Below are 22,361 nucleotides of genomic sequence, written 5' to 3' on the forward strand. Positions count from 1 at the left end.
TAGAAACACCAGTCCTGCCAGGGTCCCAGGATCCAAGCTCCTCCCTACCCTCCAAGGACAGCTTAAGTGACAAGGAAAACCCAGATCCTATGCCACTGGAATGCACTACATCCCATCCCTTGGGCCACTTTTTAAAAAAGCATGCAAAACACAGGTAGCTAAGCCTCTGAGGCCCAGCTCTGTTACTTCCAGGCTGCGTCACCATAGACAAGTCATTTCTGAGCCTCAGTCTCCTCACCTGTAAAGTAGAACTAATAATAACCCCTGCCTACCACTAAGAAATTACTTTTACTATTATCACTTGGTTGGCACTTTCATACATGTCCTTGTATGGTTAGCCCTTTGTGGGGTGGGAGAATACAGGGAGGAGCAAATGAGAAAGAGAAATTCTGTACAACCACATCTGTGTTTCCCAAAATGTATTCTATTCTATGGAACTCTAATTCTATGGACTGTCACAAAGTATTATTTGAACCACATGAAACTGCTACAAAAATGGCATTTGCATATGCTTTAACCTAATTTTTTTTTTAAAAAGGGAGAACCTATGGTTAAATATATTTGGGGAAAGCTAAGTTAAATAACGTTAAATACTTTTCTTTACTGCAAGACTTCTCAGATCCTTTAATACGTTTTCATATAGTATGAATTTTCAAGAACGAGATATCATATGCATCATTTCCCAAAGGTACTGGATCGTACAATCCTTTTTCCACTGAGCAGTTCATAAGACTAGAATTCTGCAGAAGCACTGGGAAACGCAGGACTGGTTGTACATTTCTTAAAGGTACGACCATGACTTCTATCTCTTGACCACTCACAGTCCCCAACCAAGGACCTGGCATTTTGTAGCTGTTCAGGGTCACCAGGCTGTGGACCAGGTAAGAAGCTGGCTGGTCTTGGGCACGGGTGGAGAAAGGAACCCCTTAAAGGAGGCCGTTCTGGTTCAATCATGCGACCAGCCCCCAGGAGCTAGTGTTACCAAGAAACTGCTACAACTGTGGCTTTTACCCTGGGGTCCACCGAAGGGCTTAAGGGAATCCATGAACCCACTAAGTTATAGGCAAGATTGTCGAGAGCCATCCTGCTATAGGGAACGGCATGGGAGCCTGAGGAGTGATACCCCTTGTTCAGCAGGCTGCAAGGAGGCCCCGTGTGTGTGGCACAGCTCCGTGGAATTTCCTGTTTGTTTACCTTTGGTTACTTGACAAGACTTCCCAGAATTAAACAACCTAACCTTTTGGCTTAGTATGGCTTTCAGAGATTCCGAGGGCCCTGGAGTTTCTCAAAGAACATGTTAATAATACATCAAAATTAATTGGTTTATTTAAAAGGCATTGTCAGTATTAAAGGTGTTTTTGATGCATGTTCCCAGTATGGGTTGCCTTGATTTAATTTTGTTGTTGATCTTTCCTGTTAGTGGTGTGTGCATTGACCCATAATTTTAAAATAACTAGCTCTATAGTTGTGATCACACTCTTGTGTGTGTGGAATGAAGTTATTGTGTTGAAAATTCTGTCCACGTCCCTTGGGGAGATGGTGGGTCTGAGTGCAGTGGTGTTTACAACTAATTGATCACAACCAGTTACAGATTTCTTTGTTCCTTCTCCACTCCCACTGTTTCATTTGACTCACCAAGAATATATTATTCCATAGTAATAATAAGAATGACACAGTGTATTTTTATAAACTTGAGAAGGGTCATTTGACTTTTCGCCTTGTCCCCTGTGCTGTTCCCGGAGTCAGCTGGCAGAGATATGAAACGTTTTGTTATAGAGATAAATAAGTAAAATAGTACAAGAATATAAACAAGTTTTGATACTAACAGGTTTGTTTTAGGTTAGTTTATAATTTAAAATCATTTAACAGTAATAGAGATTTATTGTTATATTTTATTATATAGAATCATTAAGTAATATGGTTTTAGTTTGTTAAGAATTAGCATAGTTGATATAAACATAAACATTATTAAATTGGTAAACATAAGTATAAGTAAGATTAGATAAAAATTTAGAATGTAAGTTTATATATAAGTTAATAAGGTTAAGAATTATAGTTTAAACTAAAAGTCTGATGCTCTTTAAAGCCAAGCATGCTGCCTATTGTACAGTTTCCTGGCCATAGGCCACATACTTTGGGGTGAACTACTGATGCATGAGTGGGTATTTTTGTCAAAGCATGAATGCTTTGGAACATTTTGACCTTTCCTTTTCAAGAGAAATGAAATAAGAAATGTTTTGATTAAAAGATAAATCATTATGTAAAAGATTAAGAAAAAATATAAATAAAGCAAGATTCATGTGGTTGTTGTCCACACTTGCACTAGACATCTGTGGTCCGTGTCTTTCTCTTTTCACTGAATCCACACCACCTATTCAGGTCCAACGAATCCTGCGGAGCTGGTCTCCGGCACAAGATCTGATGTCTATCCACTTATGCACATATCTTAGGGAGGATCTGGAGCTTTCATCAGCTTCTCAAGAGGTTCCATGATTCCAAAAGAGGCAAATACCCACTTAACTGTAATTAAAAACAACAACAACAACAACAACCAGTTTCATTCTGCAGAGGTATGTCCCTGTGTTTAATTGGAGGGGGTAACAGTTCTCCCCAAACAGGGAGAGCCTAACCTGCAGGGAGACTACATGGCTGGTGGGGGGAGTGATGATTGCAGGAAATGTCACACAGCATAGTGACTAAGTATATGGACTTTGGAAACAGAAGGACTTGAAACTAAGACCCAGTTCAGACATCTCCTAACTATGAGACTTCGGCAGGTTATTGAATCTCTCTGAGCCTCCATTTTCTCATCTATAAAATGGGCATAATGACAGTCTCTTGCCCTGCCACATTTGCAAAATTATTAAATAAGATGACACGATAAAAGACTAGGCACAGTGTCTGACACACAGAAAGCATCCAATAGGTATAAGTTATTATTACTAAACCAAACTGCTTTGACTATACTCACCCACAGCCTCCTGTACTTTCCAGTTTTATAAAACCCATAATCTGTCATTATTTACTCCTGACCTTTCCCACTAGATAGTAAATGCCATGGGACAGGGGAGCACGCCTAAGTTCACCACTTTATTTCCAGTGCTAAGGCACATAGGAGATTCATGATAAATATTTGTTGAACAAGTTAATGGATGAATCAATAATTCTGAGTTAAAATCAGTCTCTGTTTATTGAACACCTCTATATGGCAGGAACTGGAAATACAGCAATGAACAAAACAACCTCTCTGCTTGCATGGAGTTTACATATCAGTAGGAAGGCAAATGGGAAACAAATATATAATGCCTTGTCAGGAAGAGGTAAGTGCTATGAAGAAAAATGAAGTAGGGTAAAGGGAGAGGGAAGTGATGATCAGAGGGGTTGATCAGGGAAGGCTTTCCTGAGGAGGGAACCATGCACAGAGGGCTGAAATGATGCAGGAGGGAGCATGAGGTGCAAACATCTGGGGAAAGTGTATCCCAGGCAGAGAAAGAGTGAGTGCAAAGGCCCTGGGGCAGGAACTTGCTTGGCAGCTTTAAAGAGTCAAAGGAGCCCTTGCTCTCATCCTAATTGAAGGCAAGCCTTCCTTCCAGGTTTCCCAAACTTCTGCATCAGCTTTCCCCTCTCAGGAGCTCACAGAACATCAGAGGAGAGATGCCATTACACAGCGGCACCCTGGCTCATCCACTACTCCCTCCCCCTCCCCCACTCGCTGCAACCTCAGGCCTCTAGAGTAGCACACTACATGGCCACGGCCTCAAAAGTCTCCCATAAACACAGCCCTGGTCACACGCCAGGCCAGGGTCTCAAGCTTGGTTGTAACCAGTGCGTGGGTCCCATTGTCTGTGACTCTAGTGCCCTTGTCACACCCTGGACCAAGGTCAGGTCCTAGATATCCAACCTTGAATCCTGGCTCCATCTCCAACTTGAAATGTGACCTTGGGCAAGTCATTTAATTTCTCTGAGACTTAGCTGTTTCATCTATAAGGTGGATATAACAACTGCTACACTGCCCATCTTAAAGCCTATCTGAGAGAACAGATAATAAATAATAATAATAATAATAATAATAATAATAATAATAAAATAGTTTATAATTACTTTACAAATGCAGAGACAATCTTTACTTAAAGATAAAGGGTTGACCCCAGGCACGTCTCTTCTTTCTCCCAAGACACTACTAACATTCCAGAAAAGGAATAAAAATTGTGTAAACCTACCAGATGAATAGAATGATGGGGAGGGATGTCTCCACAGAAGAGAGATTTCAACAAGTGTATGGAAGGAGGAGAAGGTGACACAAGGACAGGAGGGCACAGCCCAGAGGACCTAGAGCTGATGTGCATGGAAAATTCTAAAAGGGGAGAGGGGTGGAGGGTGAGGAGAGGGCCTTGAAAATGAGAATCAGTTGTGAGTCCATAGGCAGCACCATCAATCCCACCGTAACCCCGGTAGCAGCCAAATATTTACTGTCCAGCAGAGGGGGAGGAGAGAAAATCAGACTGTCAGTTCTTCTCTAAAAAATATACAATTGCTAGTTAAAAGATCTGGGCATTCTAGCAGCAAAGGTCCAGCTGTATCTTGAACAACTTCAGACACAGAGCTCCTATTAGCTTTTATTATCTTCAGTTTAAATATGAATAGATAAGCAAGGATCAACTTGGTCAACCTGAAGGAGACAGACCAAGACAAACCATTAGATAAAATGACCACAGAGAAAACTATTGGAGGAACGAAACAGAACTCAAAAATATTCTACTTAGTGTCCCCAGAGATATTCAAGACATTACATCCTTAAAAATAAGAATAAAAAACAGAGTGATGTCATCAAGATGGCAGAACAGGCAGTCCCCAGCATCACTCTCCCCCAAAATCAACCAATTTACAACTATTAAAAATAAAAGACTTCCAACCTGGGATCACTGGAGCTCAGGGGAAGAAGAGGAGAGACCTACAGAGTTCATGAAGGTGGGAAAAGGTGCTGCAAGAAGAAGAAACCACTCCGACCATTTCAAGCCTGAGCTGTGTCAGGGCCAGCCTGTGAGAGGTGGGAAGAAGCTGCAGCACATGGAGCAAGAGCCAGCAAAAGCTGCAGCGGAGCCCTTTGTGTGAGGTTGCCTGGAGTCTGCAGGGGAGAAGAGGGCCTCAGAGCACACCATACCAGCCCCGAGGCCAGCGAGACCACAGACAGCATTCCCATGGATCCACACAGGAGTGAGGGCTGCAGCTGACCAAAGAAAGGAGCCACCCAGAGGCTGGTGAATTACTGTGAGGGACCCACGCATGGCCCACCCCACAGGAAGTGTTTGGAGTGCAGGAAGGAGGCTGGCCTGCCAGGAGAACACTGGGGTGCAGTGTGGGCAGCTGATCTGCCTTCCAGTCAGCATGGGCCCACTCAGTGGTGATTGATCAGGCAGTTAGAACTGCAGGGGGTACAGTTTGCTATAAAGACTCAGTCCCAGGCCAGAATTTTCACAGAACCCAAGTGTATTTGACCTCACAAGAGCTGGAAGTGATTAAAAGGGCAACAGTTAAAATCCAGTCTGCACAAAAAGTCTTCCCCAGAGAATCAGAAGCAAAGCAGCAATTCAGAGCAACTGCACAGCTCAAGTGCTGGTCCCCACAGGAAGTTCCCCCTAGTTTGGAATTAACCAAAACCACAGACCAGAGACAAAGCTCTGATATTAACCAGAGCTAACACCACAAAGGTCTAACACCACAAAGAATAGTTATGAAACCTAAAAGAAGTAGCAGTCTCCAAGGATGATCAGGCATCAATGGAAGGACATAAAGATAAAGAAAGAACAGACAAATATGACACCAACAAAGGAAGCAAATGGAGCACCAGCAATGGACCCAGAGGAACAGTGGATTTATGAGATGTGTGACAGAGAATTCAGAATAACCCCCTTAAGAATGTTCAGGAAGTCACAGGAAAATACAGAGAGAAAATTAAATGATATCTGAAAACAACCCAGGAGCAGAATGAGAAACTTGACAAAGGAATTGAATAAATTAAAAAACCCCAGAAATTCTAGAAATAAAGAATACATTATCTGAACTGAAAAACTTGATAGAATGCTCCAACAGCAGACTTAATCAGAGGAAAGAATCAGAGAGCTTGAAGATAGAACATACGAAATTATCAAACCAGAGGACCAAAAAGAAAAAAGAATAACAAAAAGTGAAACAGAAATGTAGCAAATATGGGACTCTCTAAAGTGAAATAACCTCCACATAACTGGCATATATGAAGAAAAGGAAAAAGGAAGAGATGTAGAACGCATATTCAAAAAAATAAAGACTGAAAATTTCCCACATGTGAAGAAAGATGACAGCGTCTAGTTACAGGAAGCTCAGAGGTCACCACTCAAATTCAAGGAGGAACACCCCAAGGCACATCACAACCAAATTATCAAAAATCAAAGACAAAGAAAGAATGCTGAAAGCAGCAAGAGGAAAGAAACACACAACATTCAATGGGGCCCTGATACATCTCTCAGTGGACTTCTCAGTAGAAACCCTACAGGCCAGAAGAGAATGGAATGGTACATTCAGGGTGCTGAAGGAAAAAGACAGCCAGCCAAGAATTCTCTATCCAGCAAAACTAACTTTCAAATATGAAGGAGAAATAAAGTCTTTCCCAGACAAAGCTAAGGTGATTCATCAACACTAGATCTGCATCACAAAAAGTGCTGAAGGGAGTTCATCAGTCTGAAAGAAGATGACACTAAGGAGCAGCAAGAAAACATTTGTAGATACATGACTCATTATTAGTAAAGTAAGTTTACAGACAGTCTCAGAACACTCCAATGTCACAAGAGTGGTAAATAAACCACCTACGTCCTTAGCATGAAGATTAAAGGACAAACCTAACAGAACACCAACATATACAACCACTATATAAGAGGCAGGCAACATTAAAAGATGTAACTTAAAACAATAAATTGTTTAAAAAAAAGTAGGGGGGAAATGACACCAAAGTGTAGAATTGGCTTTGGTTTTTTCCTTTTTCCTTAGATATTGAAGTTAAGTTGTTATTAGTCTAAAATGATCTCTTATAATTATAACATGTTTTTTGTAAGCCTCATGGTAACCATAACACAAAAACTTGTAAGAGACATACTAAAAATAAATGGTGAGTAGTCAAAATGCACTGCTAGAAAAAAACCACTTAATCACGAAGGAAGACAGTAAGATTGGAAAAAGGATAACAAAACAATCAGAAAAAGGGAATGAAATAGCAGTAACAAGTCTCTAAATATCACTAATAGCTCTAAATGTAAATGGATTAAATACCCCAAGTAAAGGACACAGAGTGGCTCAATGGATTATAAAATAAGAACCCACAATATACTGCCTAGAAGAAACTCACTTCACCTATAAAGACATACCGTCTGAAAGTGAAGGGATGCAGAAAGGTATTTCCTGCAAATGGAAACCAAAAAAGAGCAGGGGTAGCTACACTTATATCAGATAAAATAGACTTCAAGCCAAGGAAAGTAATAAAAGACAAGGAAGGTCATTATATAATGATAAGAGGATCAGTTCAACAAGAGGATATAACAATTCTAAATATATATGCACCCAACTCCAGGGCACTCACTTACGTGAAGCAATTACTATTAGACCTAACGGGAGGAATAGACTCCATCACATAGTAGTTAGAGACATTAATACTCCAATTTCAGTAAAGGACAGATCATCCAGACAGAAAATTAACCAGGAACATCAGAATTAATCTCTACTCTAGGCCTATTGGACCTAATGAATACACATAGAACATTTCATCCAATAGCTGAAGAATACACATTCTTCTCAGCAGCACACGGAACATTCTCTACAACAGACCATATGTTAGATCACAAAACACATCTCAAATTTTTTTAAAAACTGAAATCATATCAACTACCTTGTCTGACTGCAATAGAATAAAACTAGAAATCAACAACAAAACATACACTAGAAATCACATAAATACATGGAAATTAAACAACATGCTCCTATACAATGAATGGGTCAAAAAAGAAATAAAAACAGTTTAAAAATTCCTGGAGACAAATGAAAATGAAAACACAACATACCAGAACATGTGGTATACAGCAAAAGCAGTTCTAAGAGGGAAGTTTGTACCAATAAATGCCTACATCAAAAAAGAAGACTTCAAATAAACAACCTAACATTACACCTCAAGGAGCTGGAAAAACAAGAACAAACCAAACCCAGAATCAGTAGAAGGAAAGAAATAACAAAGATCAGAGCAGAAATAAATGAACTAGAGATTAAAAAACAATACAAAAGATCAATGAAACAAATAATTGCTTTTTCAAAAAGATAAAATCAATAAACCTTTAATTAAACCAACAAAGAAAAAGAAAGAGAAAACTCAAATAAAATCAGAAATGAAAAAGGAGACATTACAATTGATACCACAGAAATACAAAGAATCATAACAGACTACTAGGAACAACTATATGGGAACAAACAGGAAATGAGAAGAAGTGGATAAATTCCTGGACACAGACAATTTACCAAGGCTGAATCGTGAAGAACTAGAAAATCTAAATAGACCAATAACAAGTAATCAGAGTGAAACAGTAATAAAAAGTCTCCCAACAAAGAAAACCCCAGGACCAGATGGCTTCACTGCCGAATTCTATCAAACATTTAAAGAAGAATACCAATTCTTCTCAAACTCTTCCAAAAATTGAAGAGGAGGGAATACTCCCAAACTCATTCTGAGGCCAACATTAACTCATACCAAAACCAGAAAAAGACACAACAACAAAAAGGAAACGTATAGACCAATATCCCTAATGAACACAGATGTGAAGATCTTCAATAAAATACTAGCAAACAGAATCCAACAACACATTAAAAAGATCATTCACTATGATCAATTGGGATTCACCCCAGGGACACAGGATGGTGCAACATATGCAAATCAATAAACATGATACACCACATCGATATAAGGAAGGAAAAAAACCATATGATCCTTTCAGTAGATGCAGAAAAAGCATTTGATAAAATCCTACACCCCTTCATGATAAAAACACTCAACAAACTAGGTATAGAAAGAATGCACCCCAACACAATAAAGGCTATATACGACAAACCCACAGTAGTATCATAGTGAATGGACAAAAATTGGAGGCTTTTCCTCTAAGACCTGGAACAAGACAAGGATGCCCACTTTCCCCACTCTTATTCAACATAGTATGGGAAGTTCTAGCCAGCTCAATAAGGCAAGAGAAAGCAATAAAGGGCATCCAAATTGGAAAGGAGGAAGTCAAACTATCCCTATTTGCAGATCATCTACATAGAAAACCATAAAGACTCCACCAAAAATTACTAGAACTAATAAATGAACTCAATAAAGCAGCAAGATATAAAATCAACACAAAAAAATCAATAGCCTACTTATACACCAGTAATGAAGTAGCTGAAAAAGAAATCAAGAAAGTAATCCCATTCACAATAGCTACCCCCCCCCAAAAAAATTAAATACCTAGGAGTAAACTTAACCAAGGTGGTGAAAGACCTCTACAAGGAAAACTATTACAATGCAGGTGAAAAAACTGAAGAGGACACAAATACATAGAATAACATCATCAAAATGTCCATATTACCCAAAGCAATCTACACATTCAATTCAATCCCTATCAAAATACCAATGACATTCTTCACAGGAATAGAAAAAATGATCTTAAAATTTGTATGGAACCATAAAAGATCCCATATAACAAAAGCAATCTTGAATAAAAATAACAAAGTTGGAGGTATCCCACTTCCTGACTTAAAATATACTAATAATAACCTAAACAGCATTGAACTGGCATAAAAATAGACAAATAGACCAATGGAATAGAATAGAGAGCCCAGAAATAAACCTATGTGGTTACAGCCAACTGATTTTTGACAAAGGTGCCAAGAATATACAGTGGGGAAAGGCCAGCTTCTTCAATAAATGGTACTGAGAAAACTGGATATCCACAGGCAGAAGATTGAAACTAGACCCTTATCTCTCACCGTACACAAAAATCAATTCAAAATGTATAAAGACCTACATTTAAGAACTGAAACTATGAAACTACCAGAAGAAAATGTAGAGGAAGTGCTACATGAAATGGGAGTGGGCAGCGCTTTTTTGAGTGAGACTACAAAAGCATATGCAACTGAAACAAAAATACGCAAATGGGACTGCATCAAACTGAAAAGCTTCTGCACTGCAAGGGATGCTGTCCACAAAGTGAAGAGACAACCGCAGAATGGGAGAAAATATTTGCAAACTACATATCACACAAGGGGCTAATATCCAGTATATATCCAGTATATATATGAAACTCAAACAACAGTAAAAAAATAAAATAACCCAATTAAAAAATGGGCAAAGGACCTGAATACACATTTCGCAAAAGAAGACATACAAATGGCCAACAAGCACATGAAAAAATGCTCAAAATCACTAATAATCAGGGAAAGGCAAATTAAAACCACAATGAGGTATCATCTCCCCAGTTAGAATGGCTGTTATCAACAAGACAGAAAATAACAAATGATGGTGAGGATGTGGAGAAAAAGGTACTTCCTACATTGTTGGCAGGAATGTAAATTGGTACAGACATTGTGGAAAACAGTATGGAGGTTCCTCAGCGAACTAAAAATAGATCTACCTTAGACCCAGCTATCCCACTATTGGGTATAGACCCAAAGGAAATGAAATCAATATATCAAAAAGACACCTGCACTCCCATGTTCATCACAGCATCCTAAATGCCCATCAGTGGTTGAATGGATTAAAAAAACCTGTCCTATATATAAAAAATAGAATACTATTCAGCTATAAAAGAAATTGTATTCTATCATTTTTAGCAACATGGATGGAACTAGAAACCATCATGTTAAGTAAAGTAAGTCAGGCATGAACAAATACTACATGATCTCACTCATATGTGGAATCTTAAAAATAAAAGAATAGATTGCTTTGAGAACAAAGAAAGAGCTCTTGGGAGTGGAGGCAGTTCATTAGAAGAGCTGGAAGATGAAGTCAAAAATTTTTCCCAAAATGTAGAAGCCAAGGGCAAAGAGAGAAAAAAGATGAGATTCAAAGATATGAATGTTAGAGGAGCAATCCAGAAGATCCAGTGAAACCGGGGGATAAACCCCAGTCTCTCCTAGCTATCCCTCTGACCTCAGTCTGGGGGGATGGAAGGAGAATAGCTAAAGAAAAGCTGCTTGAAGAGTAGAGTTGATTAAACAAACTTCCCTAGGCTGAGACTTGATCTGCAGGTCAGGTTGTTTTTTCCTTAGGCTAAGATTTGACTTGAAGGCCAGGCTGTTTGTTCCTTAAATAAATGCCTTGTGGCTTAGGATAACATCTGTAATGCCAATCTCAAGTTGTCTTCATAGAAAACAAACAGCTACAAACCTGCTTTGAGGAGCATGCACACTGGACCCTATGGTGCCATGAAAAATATCAGTCAAGGTGCCAGAAATAATTATGCTGACCTCAATGCCGACCAGTCAGATTCACACAGGACTCCTGGGACCCCCACCCATGATTTTCCTCTGCAAATGCCTGTGACTCTAAGCTACTGGGGAGCCCGGGGTCTTAAAAGCTCCCTTGGCTACCACAGGCTCCTTTGAATGGCATTCAAATAAATGCTAACTTTTAACACTGCAAATTTTGGCATGAGAGATTTCTTAGATATTTGGGCAGCAGATGACAGACCCCTCTTGGTTTGGTAACACCAGTACACAACTCTTAGATGTACTAGAAAGAAGAAGTAGAGAAAAATAGAAAGGACAAAATATAAAGAGAGAAAGTTCAAGAAGTTAGACATGAGCTCCGGATGAAGATGTCCCACTGGACACTGAAGTATACCATTGGTACATTTAGGAACTGCCATGATCTGAAAAGATTCCAGAGTGGGGGGACAAAAACCCAAACAGACCACCTCCAAAGAAACAACCATCCTCACTGTTCTCATGTAACTGGATACTAGATGATGGTGGAGAAGGTCTTCCACATCCTGAGGGAAAAGGATTTTCACCTAAAATACCAACTCACCAAATGAACAATCCAACAATCCACCAAACTAACAGTCCAACAACCATCAAACCAGCAATCCAACAACCCACCAAACAAATAATCAAGTAAAAGGGAAGAATTAAGTCATTTAGACACAGAAGGACTCAAAACCTTACCTCCCACTGTTGGAGTGAGCAGGGCCAAAGCCTAAAATTGCCTGGGCTTTAGGAAAAATGTAAAAGACAGGTTTTGTCCCCCCTCTCTTTCTTCCAGTCCCCTGACTTTCTTACCTTGCTTGCTGAATAGAAAAACAATGCTGTTGAAAGCTAATCAGTACCTTGTAAAACTAACAGTTCTTCTTTGAGGCTTGCAGAGGTCCAAGAAGTGATCAAAACCAGGTGTTTGGAACCTGACCTTGGGCACCAAAAATGAATTGCAGGCCCAGCTACGAAGCAACAGAAGCTGCCAACCAGAGCTTTGGAAAGAAGCTGATTGCCTACTAAATCTCCCCATATTCCATTCGCTCAACCTCCTCCTTAAAAACCCCTCAGTAAATCTGTGCTTTGGAGATGGATTACCTACCATCGCCTTCAGGTTACTGGTCCTGCCTTCCTTTTTCACCAACATTTGACTTTTGAGTCATTTGTTTCTGTTTGGTGGTGGGCAGCCAGATTCGGCTTTGGTAACGCCACCCATCAATTCTTGGGAATTTACTTGAGGAGGGGTGAAAGTAAAAGGAAGGAAAAAAGCAGAAAGAAGAAGCTACAAGTTCTACACAAAGGTGAAACCAACCTAAGAAGGCAGAGAAGGGAAGTGCCAGGACAACAGCCACATGACCCACCAAGAGAGCAGCTTGTCCAAGCTGGAGCAAGAGGATGAAGGGAAACCCTGGGGAAATGCCTGATTGATATGTTGACAGGAAGTTAAAAAAAAAAAGCACATAATAGAGACAAAAGTAGTTAAAAAAAAAAAAAAGCACATAATAGAGACAAAAGTACATGAGGGAAAGATGGATGGAAGCTCCAGAAAAAAAGAAAAAAATGTACAAGAAAGGAGATGGAATCATGGTGCCGTCCTGGCCTTCAGTGAACAATATCCACTTTGTCCCAATAATGAAAAACACAATTTGCTGATCTTCATATTTTAGAGTCAACCACTAGAGAAATTCAGGAAACAAAAAAGCCTTGTTATGGTTACAAATAGAATATAAATGTTATCAGCCTTGACATTTTAAAAGTAAATTCATGGATGACTGAAGCCATAGGCTGGAGGGGAGAACTGAAAAGTAGGGGAATTTTAACAGCCTCATCTTACAAAGTGCAGGATCTAGAGATGCTCTCTATATTTGGTAGAACAAGAAATAGATCACTTAGGTAGTCTATAGATAGAAGAACTAGAAATAGCAATACCCCTCAATTGGGAAATGTGGGGAGGGGGCTGGGCATGGTGGAAGAAAGTAGAATCCTTGCCCACCAGTGCAGGATTTCAGGAACACCGTGAGAAGAGGTAAGTGGAGAAACAGCAGCACGCATGTGTTACGGGGAGGTGTGGAGGTAGTTACTAGGAGAAACAGCTGAGAACAGGAGTCAGGCCAGGGTGAAGAGGCATGGGGCAAGGGACTGTAGCTTTTCATTATTTGAAGCTTTTGGGATCTGCTTGATTATCCATGTGCAAGAGATGGTGATAATAATGAGATGAGAACGATCGTCTCTTTATCCTTTTTCTTTCTCCCCCTTTTCTTCCACAGCCTCCTCTGTTTGTACCCGGGTCTCACCACTTCCTCTGTCCACTCATTCATTGAACAAGTGTATCCTGAGCCCAGGTCCTGGCCCTCAAGGAGCCCCCACCTGGCAGAAGACACAGACATGTGATCGTTACAGTAGAACTCAGATTCGCAGGGCAAAAAGGGGCCTTCCAGCCCAGAGAGCAGCATATTCCCAGCTGGTCTTGGCTCCCAGATTCTCTCTCAGTCTTAGCCCCAGAAAGATGGGACAGTGTGGCAGGAAAGGCTGGCCTGGGTGATCCCAAGTACAACCCCCCATCTTGGTATGGGCACAGGCAACAACAGAAGATTTTTATTTAAAAATAAAGAGGTTCTAGAATGACTGAAATCAAACATAACTAATTTTAACAAGAATTAGGGACATGTTTTCAGAGCAAATCATCATAGAGTAATTCTTCATGTATCTGACACTGTCAGGGAGTGAGGCATTTTCCATGTGGGAATTTTCTGGCTGACTGATTTTTACCATTGACTTGGGCAATTTTGGACCAGAATTGTTCCCAGATGAATCACACACCTCCTTATCTCCTCAGACAGAACACCAGTTGATATTGTGTGTGCCTGAAGCTACATGAGTACATCCGTCCAGCCCCCTCCATTCACAGATGGGGATGGAACCTTTTCTTGATGACTCAGGTTGGTCCCACCATGAGTCCTGCTCATGGCGCTGGGCTGGAGCACAGCAAACTTGTGGGTCCCCAGATGATGTCAGAACCACTCAGATCAGAGGCCGGCCTCTAAGGCTCTCTGACTTCAGCCCTGGATGTCACTGTCCCCCAGCTTGGGGACTCAGAAGAGGAGGCACTAGGATTGCTGCTCCCCAACATCCCCCAGGCTTACATGTGGATGCCCCATGGACAGCCTTGGCCTGTCTTCCCCTTCAGACCCCCAGGACCGCCACTGCCCAGACCCCCAGGGCTTGGGGACCACAGACAGGGCCACTGCCACGGAGGAGACAAGTGATGCAAAGCCCAGCTAGGCTAGAGGTCACCAACAGGGATGGCTGCTCAGCCCTCGAGCCCAGCCCTTGGGGACCAGAGAGGGCACCCCAAAGTCAGAGATGAGAACTAAAGCCAAATTTGGAGAGGCCCAAACACCACCAACAAGAGTCCATGACAAGGGACAAGGGTGGGCACAGATCACAGGGAAATATGAAGTTGCCCATCATAGCTCACAATGTCTGTGTTTTAGGCTCAAAACAAAGGGCCTGAGTAATTTCTAATCTGGCCCTAAATGAAAGCTGTGATAGGGACTGTTATGGGCTGAATTGTGTCTCCCCAAAATTCATATGTTAAAATACTAACCCCAAGTACCTCAGAATGTGACTGGATTTGGAGAGAGGGTCTTTAAAGAGGTAATAAAGTTAAAATGAGGTCATTAGGGTGGACCCCAATCCAATCTGACTGGTGTCCTTATAAGAAGAGGCAATTAGGACACAGACAAGACACAGACCTAGGGGCAACCATGTGAAGACACAGTGAAAAGATGGCCATAGGCAAGCCAAGGAAAGAGGACGCAGAGGAAACCAACCCTGCCTTGATCTTAAACTTCTAGCCTCCAGAATTGTGGAAAAACAAAGCTCTGTTGGTTAAGCCACCCAATCTGTGGTACTTTGTTAATGCAGCCCTAGCAAACTGATACAGGGATTAACAGCAACGTATAGAAAATATATAGGTAGAGAGACGTGAAGTTACACAGAAGGATGACCAGTCTGTGGGCTTTCTCAGATCTTCCCGTCCGCACCTTGCAGTAACCGTGAAGAAACTCTGTATATTTTATAATTTAAAAAAATTAGCTATTTACTCTTTTAAAACTCTGAGGTATGCTCTCAACCAAAGTGCTCTGGATTTGCAGAGCAAAACATGTAAGGGCCTGAAATCTCTGAATTCTGAGAAAAGATACAGACTTTCTGATTATGAGCATATGGTCTGGCAGCCATCTCTACCCTTAAATCAAAACTCCTGGGCAGAGTGTATCAAAACACCAGTCAGGTCACACTCCCTACGTGCCCTGCTTAAAACCCTTCCCATGGGTTTCCCTGGAGCTTGGATAAAGATTAAATCCAAACCTGGGTCTGCACTGCAAGGCCCCACACAGCCTGGTCCTGCCTGCCCCTCTAGCAACACAGCCTGCGCCTCTCCCTCTCATGCCGGCATTCAAGCTGCCCCAATCCTTCAAACCCTGGGACACAGCGGGCTCCCGGCTGGCACAGGGCCTTTGTACAATCTGTTCCTTCCACCTGGAATCATCCTGGCCTAGTTAATGCCTATCACCCTTCAGACCTGAGCTCCTGCCCCTTCCTCAGGGAAGCCTTGCCTGACAACTCCCTCCCCACCCCAGCCTAGGTCAAATTCCCTTGTCTACTTGGGGAAGTTATTAGTGTCTGTTTCCCCCAATGGGCTGTGAGCTCCATGAGAGTGGGAGTGTGCTCAGCCCAGGCCTGAGTGGGGTTGACGGGAGGTGAGCTGCCTCCCATGTTCATCTCTAGAGAGGGTCCAGAGACCACAAACAATGCAGCTAATGCCAGCTGGACATCTGGTCCCACCCTTGGAGCTTTCCAGTAGCTGCTAAGCTTATGGTGGCTGTGCATGACAGCCCAGAAAAGCTGCTGCTGCTGGTTCCAGAAAGGAAAGAAAGAGGTGGGAAGGAAAGAGTGAGATGGATATTAACATTTATTGGGCACCTATTACGTGTGCCATTATGCACACAGACTGCTGGGCTATCTACTGTCACACATATTATTTCAGCTAGCCTACAGCAACCCTTAAAAGATAGATAATAGTGGCTCAGGGAGGTTAAGTAACTTGCATGAAGATTCAGAACTGGTAAGGCCCAGAGTTGGCTCTGGATCTCAGGTCTTTCTACCCGAAGGCCCATGCTCTTCCCATGACCTGGAATAGTGTCACATGGCTAAAGGAGCAATGACTACTTCCTGCGGGCCAAGGGCAGGGGTCCCTAGGGTCATGTCAGGGAGCCCATGGGTACATATGAGTGTCCAACATTGCCTGCCCCTGAATAAACACATTTTTTCTCACATCCAGATATAATTGTTTCCCAATAAATAAAGATTCTGTCATGATTAACACAACATAAATTCCTCTAAATGGGTTTGCTGAATTCATGGCAGTTTTATGAGGGAAGGAAAACTCAGGTGGGCACATGCACACTCAAATGTTCAGCATTTAATGCGCTTTTCCTCCAGTAGGTTGCAGAAGAGCCACAGGTGATGCATTGTTGAGAGGGGAGAGAGGAGCATGGTTCTTTTACCATTTGTGTAAAAAAAACTTTAAAGAATCTCCGTACACAGACGCTTGCTCATGTGCAGACTCTTGGAAGGAGGCACAAGGACACATTGGCTGCCGCTGGAGAGGAGAACTCGGTGGCTGTGAGAAGGGGGCTTTTTACTATATACCTCTATGTCACTTGAATTTTGTATCATTTAAATAATTTAAAAATCAAATATTTTAATGAAATTAAAATTTTAAAAGGCGATAGCAAGAGGGCAACACTTATAACCCCATGGTGCAAAGTACTGAATTTCAGGTAAGACACTCCTGTGCCCTCTTTGATTTCTATACAAGAGGAGTCCAGCGATGATAATCAAGGAGACTGGTAATTAAACCAGGGATTTAAACACCCAAGTCACCAGAGGTGACCTTGCAAACTTGGCCATTTGTCATAAAACAGGCACAATCATCACTGTGCTCCAGCACCTCAGGGCTTTCCAAATACCAGTGGCCTTGGAGAAAGAGACCTAATTTTTGCCATATTGAGAACTACCATGTGTTTCCTGTTTCCTTCCACCCTTGCCATCCCTCACCCTTCCCCTCCCCACCTCCACAGGCACCGTGCACCCACCACCCAGCCCTGGCCACACTCACATGGACAGCACCTTCACTTCCAGTATTTCATGCCTCAGCTCCAGGCATCTTGTGGAGTTATATTCAAAAGGCCCCTCGTAAAATTCAAAGTACCTGGGAACCAATAGGGACAGAGATTACACAGAGAAGCAGGCCAGGTTTCCCAGGACCTGCCAGACTCTTGTTGCAGGGGAGGGGTGTCTGTCCTAGCCCAATAAGTAAAGCAAACCAACCCCACCACAGCAGATGACATGATGGGGGACTCCAGGCAGACCACTGGGGCCTTCTGGCTTGATCACTGGGTGGCCAATTATTTGCAGCACCCCACTGCCCTGGGAGTGTAATCATTTACAGGAGCAGGAACCCATTTCAGCAGAGAAATTCAGAAGCAGTTTGGTTCTGTGGCTGTGAAAGAGAGGGGAAGGAGTGGGGATGCTCCGTGCACAGAGGAAGCGGAGAGGTCAGAGTCATCGAGCAGACAGCACTGGGAGTCAGGCAGTGAGACTGCAGATTCCAGCCAGGCCTGCCCTTTCCTGCCCTTTCTCCTTTCTCCTCCTCTTGGGAAATAGTCCTACAACGGCAGCCACAAGCACAGCTGAGATTTCTACAGCTTTTTCCCTTACAAAGCATTTCCACTTTCATCAGCCCACCTGATCCTCATGCTCACATTGATGTAGCTGAGACTGACGTTTCTTTCTCCCCATTTGGCAGCTGAGAAAGCTGAGGCTGACCAGGCAGCTCCAGGTCACACTGTCAGTGTAGGACAGGACTGGGGCTTGGGCTAGGTCTGACTATAAAGGAGCCCATGCCCTTTCCAGCACTAGCTGGCTACAGGCATGTCACCTCAGGGTCCCTCTGAGAGCTTCATGCAGAATAACAATACCAATTGCAGCCAACACTTACTGAGCCCTTACCATGGGCCAAGTGCCAGGCCGAGCATTTGGTGTGGATGGATGCATTCACTTTTAATCTTTCTAACTAACCTATGAGGAAAGTGATCATCACAAGCGTCCTGAACAGGCTCTGGGAGTTAACTGACTTGTCCCGAGCCACACAGCTGGTAGGTGGCAGAGCTGGGATGCGCACCTGGGCACTGACTCAAGGCAGCCCTTGCCCCTACTTAGCTACAAGGACAGCTGATGTCCCCTTGCTTCCCACAGCTGGGGTGGCGGGTGAGGAGATGCCTCCTGAGGCAGAGGCCAGGTAAACCCTCTCCTCATGGCCTCTCTTTTTCTGGAGTTTGTTCAGAAGTTGGAGTAGACGGAATGGGGACATCTGGATCCCAGGACAGCTTCCACACCACGAGCAAGAAACCTGCAGGGCTAAGCCACTCTAAACGTGAGGCCAGTTGCCTTGCAACAGGTAGCCCTTGACAATCGGAAGTGGGAGAGAGGGCCAGGGCTGTTGCTGGGCTCTGTGAGCCAGAACTGAAGATACGGGCCTCCCTCCAGCTCTTCCCAGAAACTTGCCCGGCCCCCAGAAGCCGTCATTTCACACGCACCCTGACCCTGATGTGTACAGATCTATGTACGTGCTGCTTTGGAAATCCTAAAACATTTACCCCATACATTGGCTTTCTAAAATATTTGTATTTTAAATAATTTTAAATATAATTTCATATTTAATACTTTAAAAATTATATTTATAAATAAGTGTTCTTAATTTTAATGTAATTTAATTGTTAATTTTTAAATAATATAATCTCATACTTTAATAATTTTTGTTTGTTTTCATTTATTTTTTAAATTTTATCATTCAACAATGTAAACATTTTTGGTGGCCCTTTACCAATTTCTCCCTAAACCCTACTCCACCTCCTCCTTTAAATAAGTTTAAATAATATTGTTAAATATTAAACATTTTACAAATTGGCTCCTACTTACAAAATAAATTGGCTCTTTGTTCTCATGTCATAAAAGAATTTAGGCAGAGTTAATAAGAATTAGGTATTGAGGTTCCTTGAATTATCAAACCCATATTTTTCTATTTCTTTTGTGTTTTTGAACTTCTTCCTCTGTCTTTCTCACCTGGCAAACTCATACTGCTCCTTCAGTACCCTGCTCAACTGCACTTCTGGAAAGCCTTTTCTGACCCCCATCCCTGGAGTCCCTCGGTACACTCTCTTAATTAGAGCACATAACACTGTATCATAATAGTCTCCCCTTCCAAACTGCAAGCATCTCAAACACAGAAACTATGTCTTTGTTATCTCTATGCCTGCTGTACAACAGAGGCAGGAAAGCTAAACACGACATTTCCCAGACCCCTTTGCACCTAGGGGGATGCAATTTAGGTTCAACCAATCAGAAGCATTTCCATGAGACATTCAGCGCTGTTACAGGAGGAGAATGGCAAGGCTCAGGGCATGGTTTTGCTGGTACAGGATGTGGCAGGGGTTGCATGACTCTTGGAAACAGCAGTAGGGGCAGCACCTTTCTGATTATATCAGAGGCAGCAGCTTTCTCAGTGTCCCCTTCTCACAATGCAGTTTGGGGAGGCATTCCTGGAAGCTCAGTCATTTCTTGGAAGCTCGGTCATGTCTTTAACTTTCCCAATGATTCTGAGCTCGTTGTGCCCTTAATAAATCTGTTTCTGCTTTAACTAGCTAAAATGAATTCTGTTACCTGCAACTAAGAACAAAGAGTCAGGCTGGGGCCACAGAAAAAAAGTCTACACCTTGGCTCTAACTCAGGTAGTTTTCCAGTCATACAACAGTAAGTGAGGTCTGGTATCTTATCACAAAGATTATCATTTGCAACAACAGTCAGTGTCACTGAACCTTTTGGAATCCACTAAGTCAAGTAAAGCCATGGTTACAGGCTGCTAGTAAGAAAAGCTCCACATTTAAATGACACGGGAGATAATTAGGAGGAGATTGTCCTAGAGTTCTCAGGGAGTTGGGAGACTTGCCCACACGTCTCGGATATGGCTATAAACCAGCTGTGTGACTTTGGGTAAATCACTTCCCCTCTCTGGGTCTCTTTTTCCTCCTCTTTTTTTTTTTTTTTTTTTCTTTATTTTTATAGTAGTTTTACAGAGAAACTGAGCAGAAGGTACCAATAGTTCTCATACCTTCTCCCACCCACATACACAGTCTCTCCTGTTATTAACATGTACATTAGTGTGGTACATTTGTTACAATTATGAATGAATATTGATAGATTATTATTAACTTAATTTTATATTAGGGCTCCCTCTTTGGATTGTACAGTTCTTTTGATTGTACAGTTTTGCCTAATGCATAATGTCATGTATTCACCATTACAGTATCAAACAGAATAGTTGTGCTGCCCTAAAAATCCTCTGTCCTCCACCTGTTCATCCCTCCCTCCCTCCCTTTTTCCCACCCTCATCCCCTGAAATTCTGGCAACCACTGATTATTTTTCATTACCTCAAACATTTATCATTTCTTCATGTTGGAAACATTCAAAATCCTCTCTTCTAGCTAATTGAAACTATATAGTAAATTGTTGTTAATTAGAGTCACCGTACAGTGCTACAGAACACTAGAACTTACTCCTCCTATCTGGCTGTACTTTTGTGTCCATTAACCACCCTCTCACTATCCCCCTCCCCCTATACTTTCCAGCCTCTGGTAACCACCATGCTACTCTCTACTTTTATGTGACCAACTTTCTTAGCTTTCTCATTTGAGTGAGAACATACAGTATTTCTCTTTCTGTTCCTGGCTCACTTTACTTAACATAATATCCTCCAAGCTCATCCATGTTGCCGTGATGACAATCTGTTTGAAGTAGGGCCACATTGCCCTCCAATCAGACGGCCCTTCCATTTCCTCCACAAAGCCATCCTGCCTTGCTTTCTTCAGCCTCCACTTGGTCCCCATTTCTCCTGAAACCCCAACATTCCTCATATGCTGAACTAGGTAGTATAATGATTCCAAATGGACTTGTGCTGTTTGCTTGGTGGCTTTTAGGTGGAGAGGCTTTCAGAACTGGGTTTACATCCATTTGCCCCTCATTAGCCACTATTGTGTTCTTAATGTTTGTGTCCCCCCAAAATTCATATGTTGAAATCTGAACCTCCAAGGCGATGGTATTAGGAGATGGGGCCTTCGGGAGAGGAGGGGGAAGAACCCTCAGGAATGGAATTAGTGCCCTTATAAAATAGGCCAAGAGAGAGCCCTGGCCCTTTCCACCATGTGAGGACACAGAGAGAGGGTGTTGTCTATGAGCCAGGAAGTGGGCCCTCACGTGATACCAAATCTGCCTTGATCTTGGATGTCCAGTCTCCAGATCTGTGAGAAATAAATTTCTGTTGTTTCAAGCCACCCAGTGTATGGATAGCATTTTGTTATAGCAGCCTGCACGGACTGAGAAAGCCACCTTAGGTCTGTCACTTCTCTGAGCCTTAGTTTCCTCATCTGTAAAATCAGTAAAAACAATGCAGTCCATGTGTGTCAGCGTTGAGATGAGACATCGAAGAGGATTTCAGGGAAAACACTAGCACACAGGGAGTGTCCGAGAAATGTACATTTCCTCCTGTCCAGAGTCAGACTTGCTCCTTCTGTCCAGGGAGACCCAGGCAGTCAGATACTTGCTTACAGTCCTCAGCTGGCTGATGGCAGAGCTAAGCCAGGGATGAGTAACTTAGGAAGTTTCCCACCATCAGCATTGGTGACATCCTCCTTCTGCTGTGATTACTAAACTTCTCTTTCCCTCT

The 22,361-nt window shown here is 42.3% G+C and overlaps 1 protein-coding gene across 10 annotated transcripts in view; it reads right to left on the reverse strand.

Annotated features, from left to right (window-relative positions):
- ST8SIA5 (ST8 alpha-N-acetyl-neuraminide alpha-2,8-sialyltransferase 5) overlaps positions 1-22,361 on the reverse strand; it is an 88,253-nt gene that overhangs the window by 25,010 nt on the left and 40,882 nt on the right. For 8 of the 10 annotated variants that reach the window (XM_063077525.1, XM_063077524.1, XM_063077530.1 and 5 more), the window contains one exon: positions 17,699-17,791. The exons of the other annotated variants lie outside the window; for them this stretch is intronic. In XM_063077525.1, the coding sequence (XP_062933595.1) occupies positions 17,699-17,791 (93 nt within the window). The remainder of the gene's footprint in view (positions 1-17,698; positions 17,792-22,361) is intronic. 10 annotated transcript variants of the gene reach the window in all.

The sequence above is a fragment of the Cynocephalus volans genome, chromosome 13 (genome assembly GCF_027409185.1).
Source record: "Cynocephalus volans isolate mCynVol1 chromosome 13, mCynVol1.pri, whole genome shotgun sequence".
NCBI lineage: Eukaryota > Metazoa > Chordata > Mammalia > Dermoptera > Cynocephalidae > Cynocephalus > Cynocephalus volans.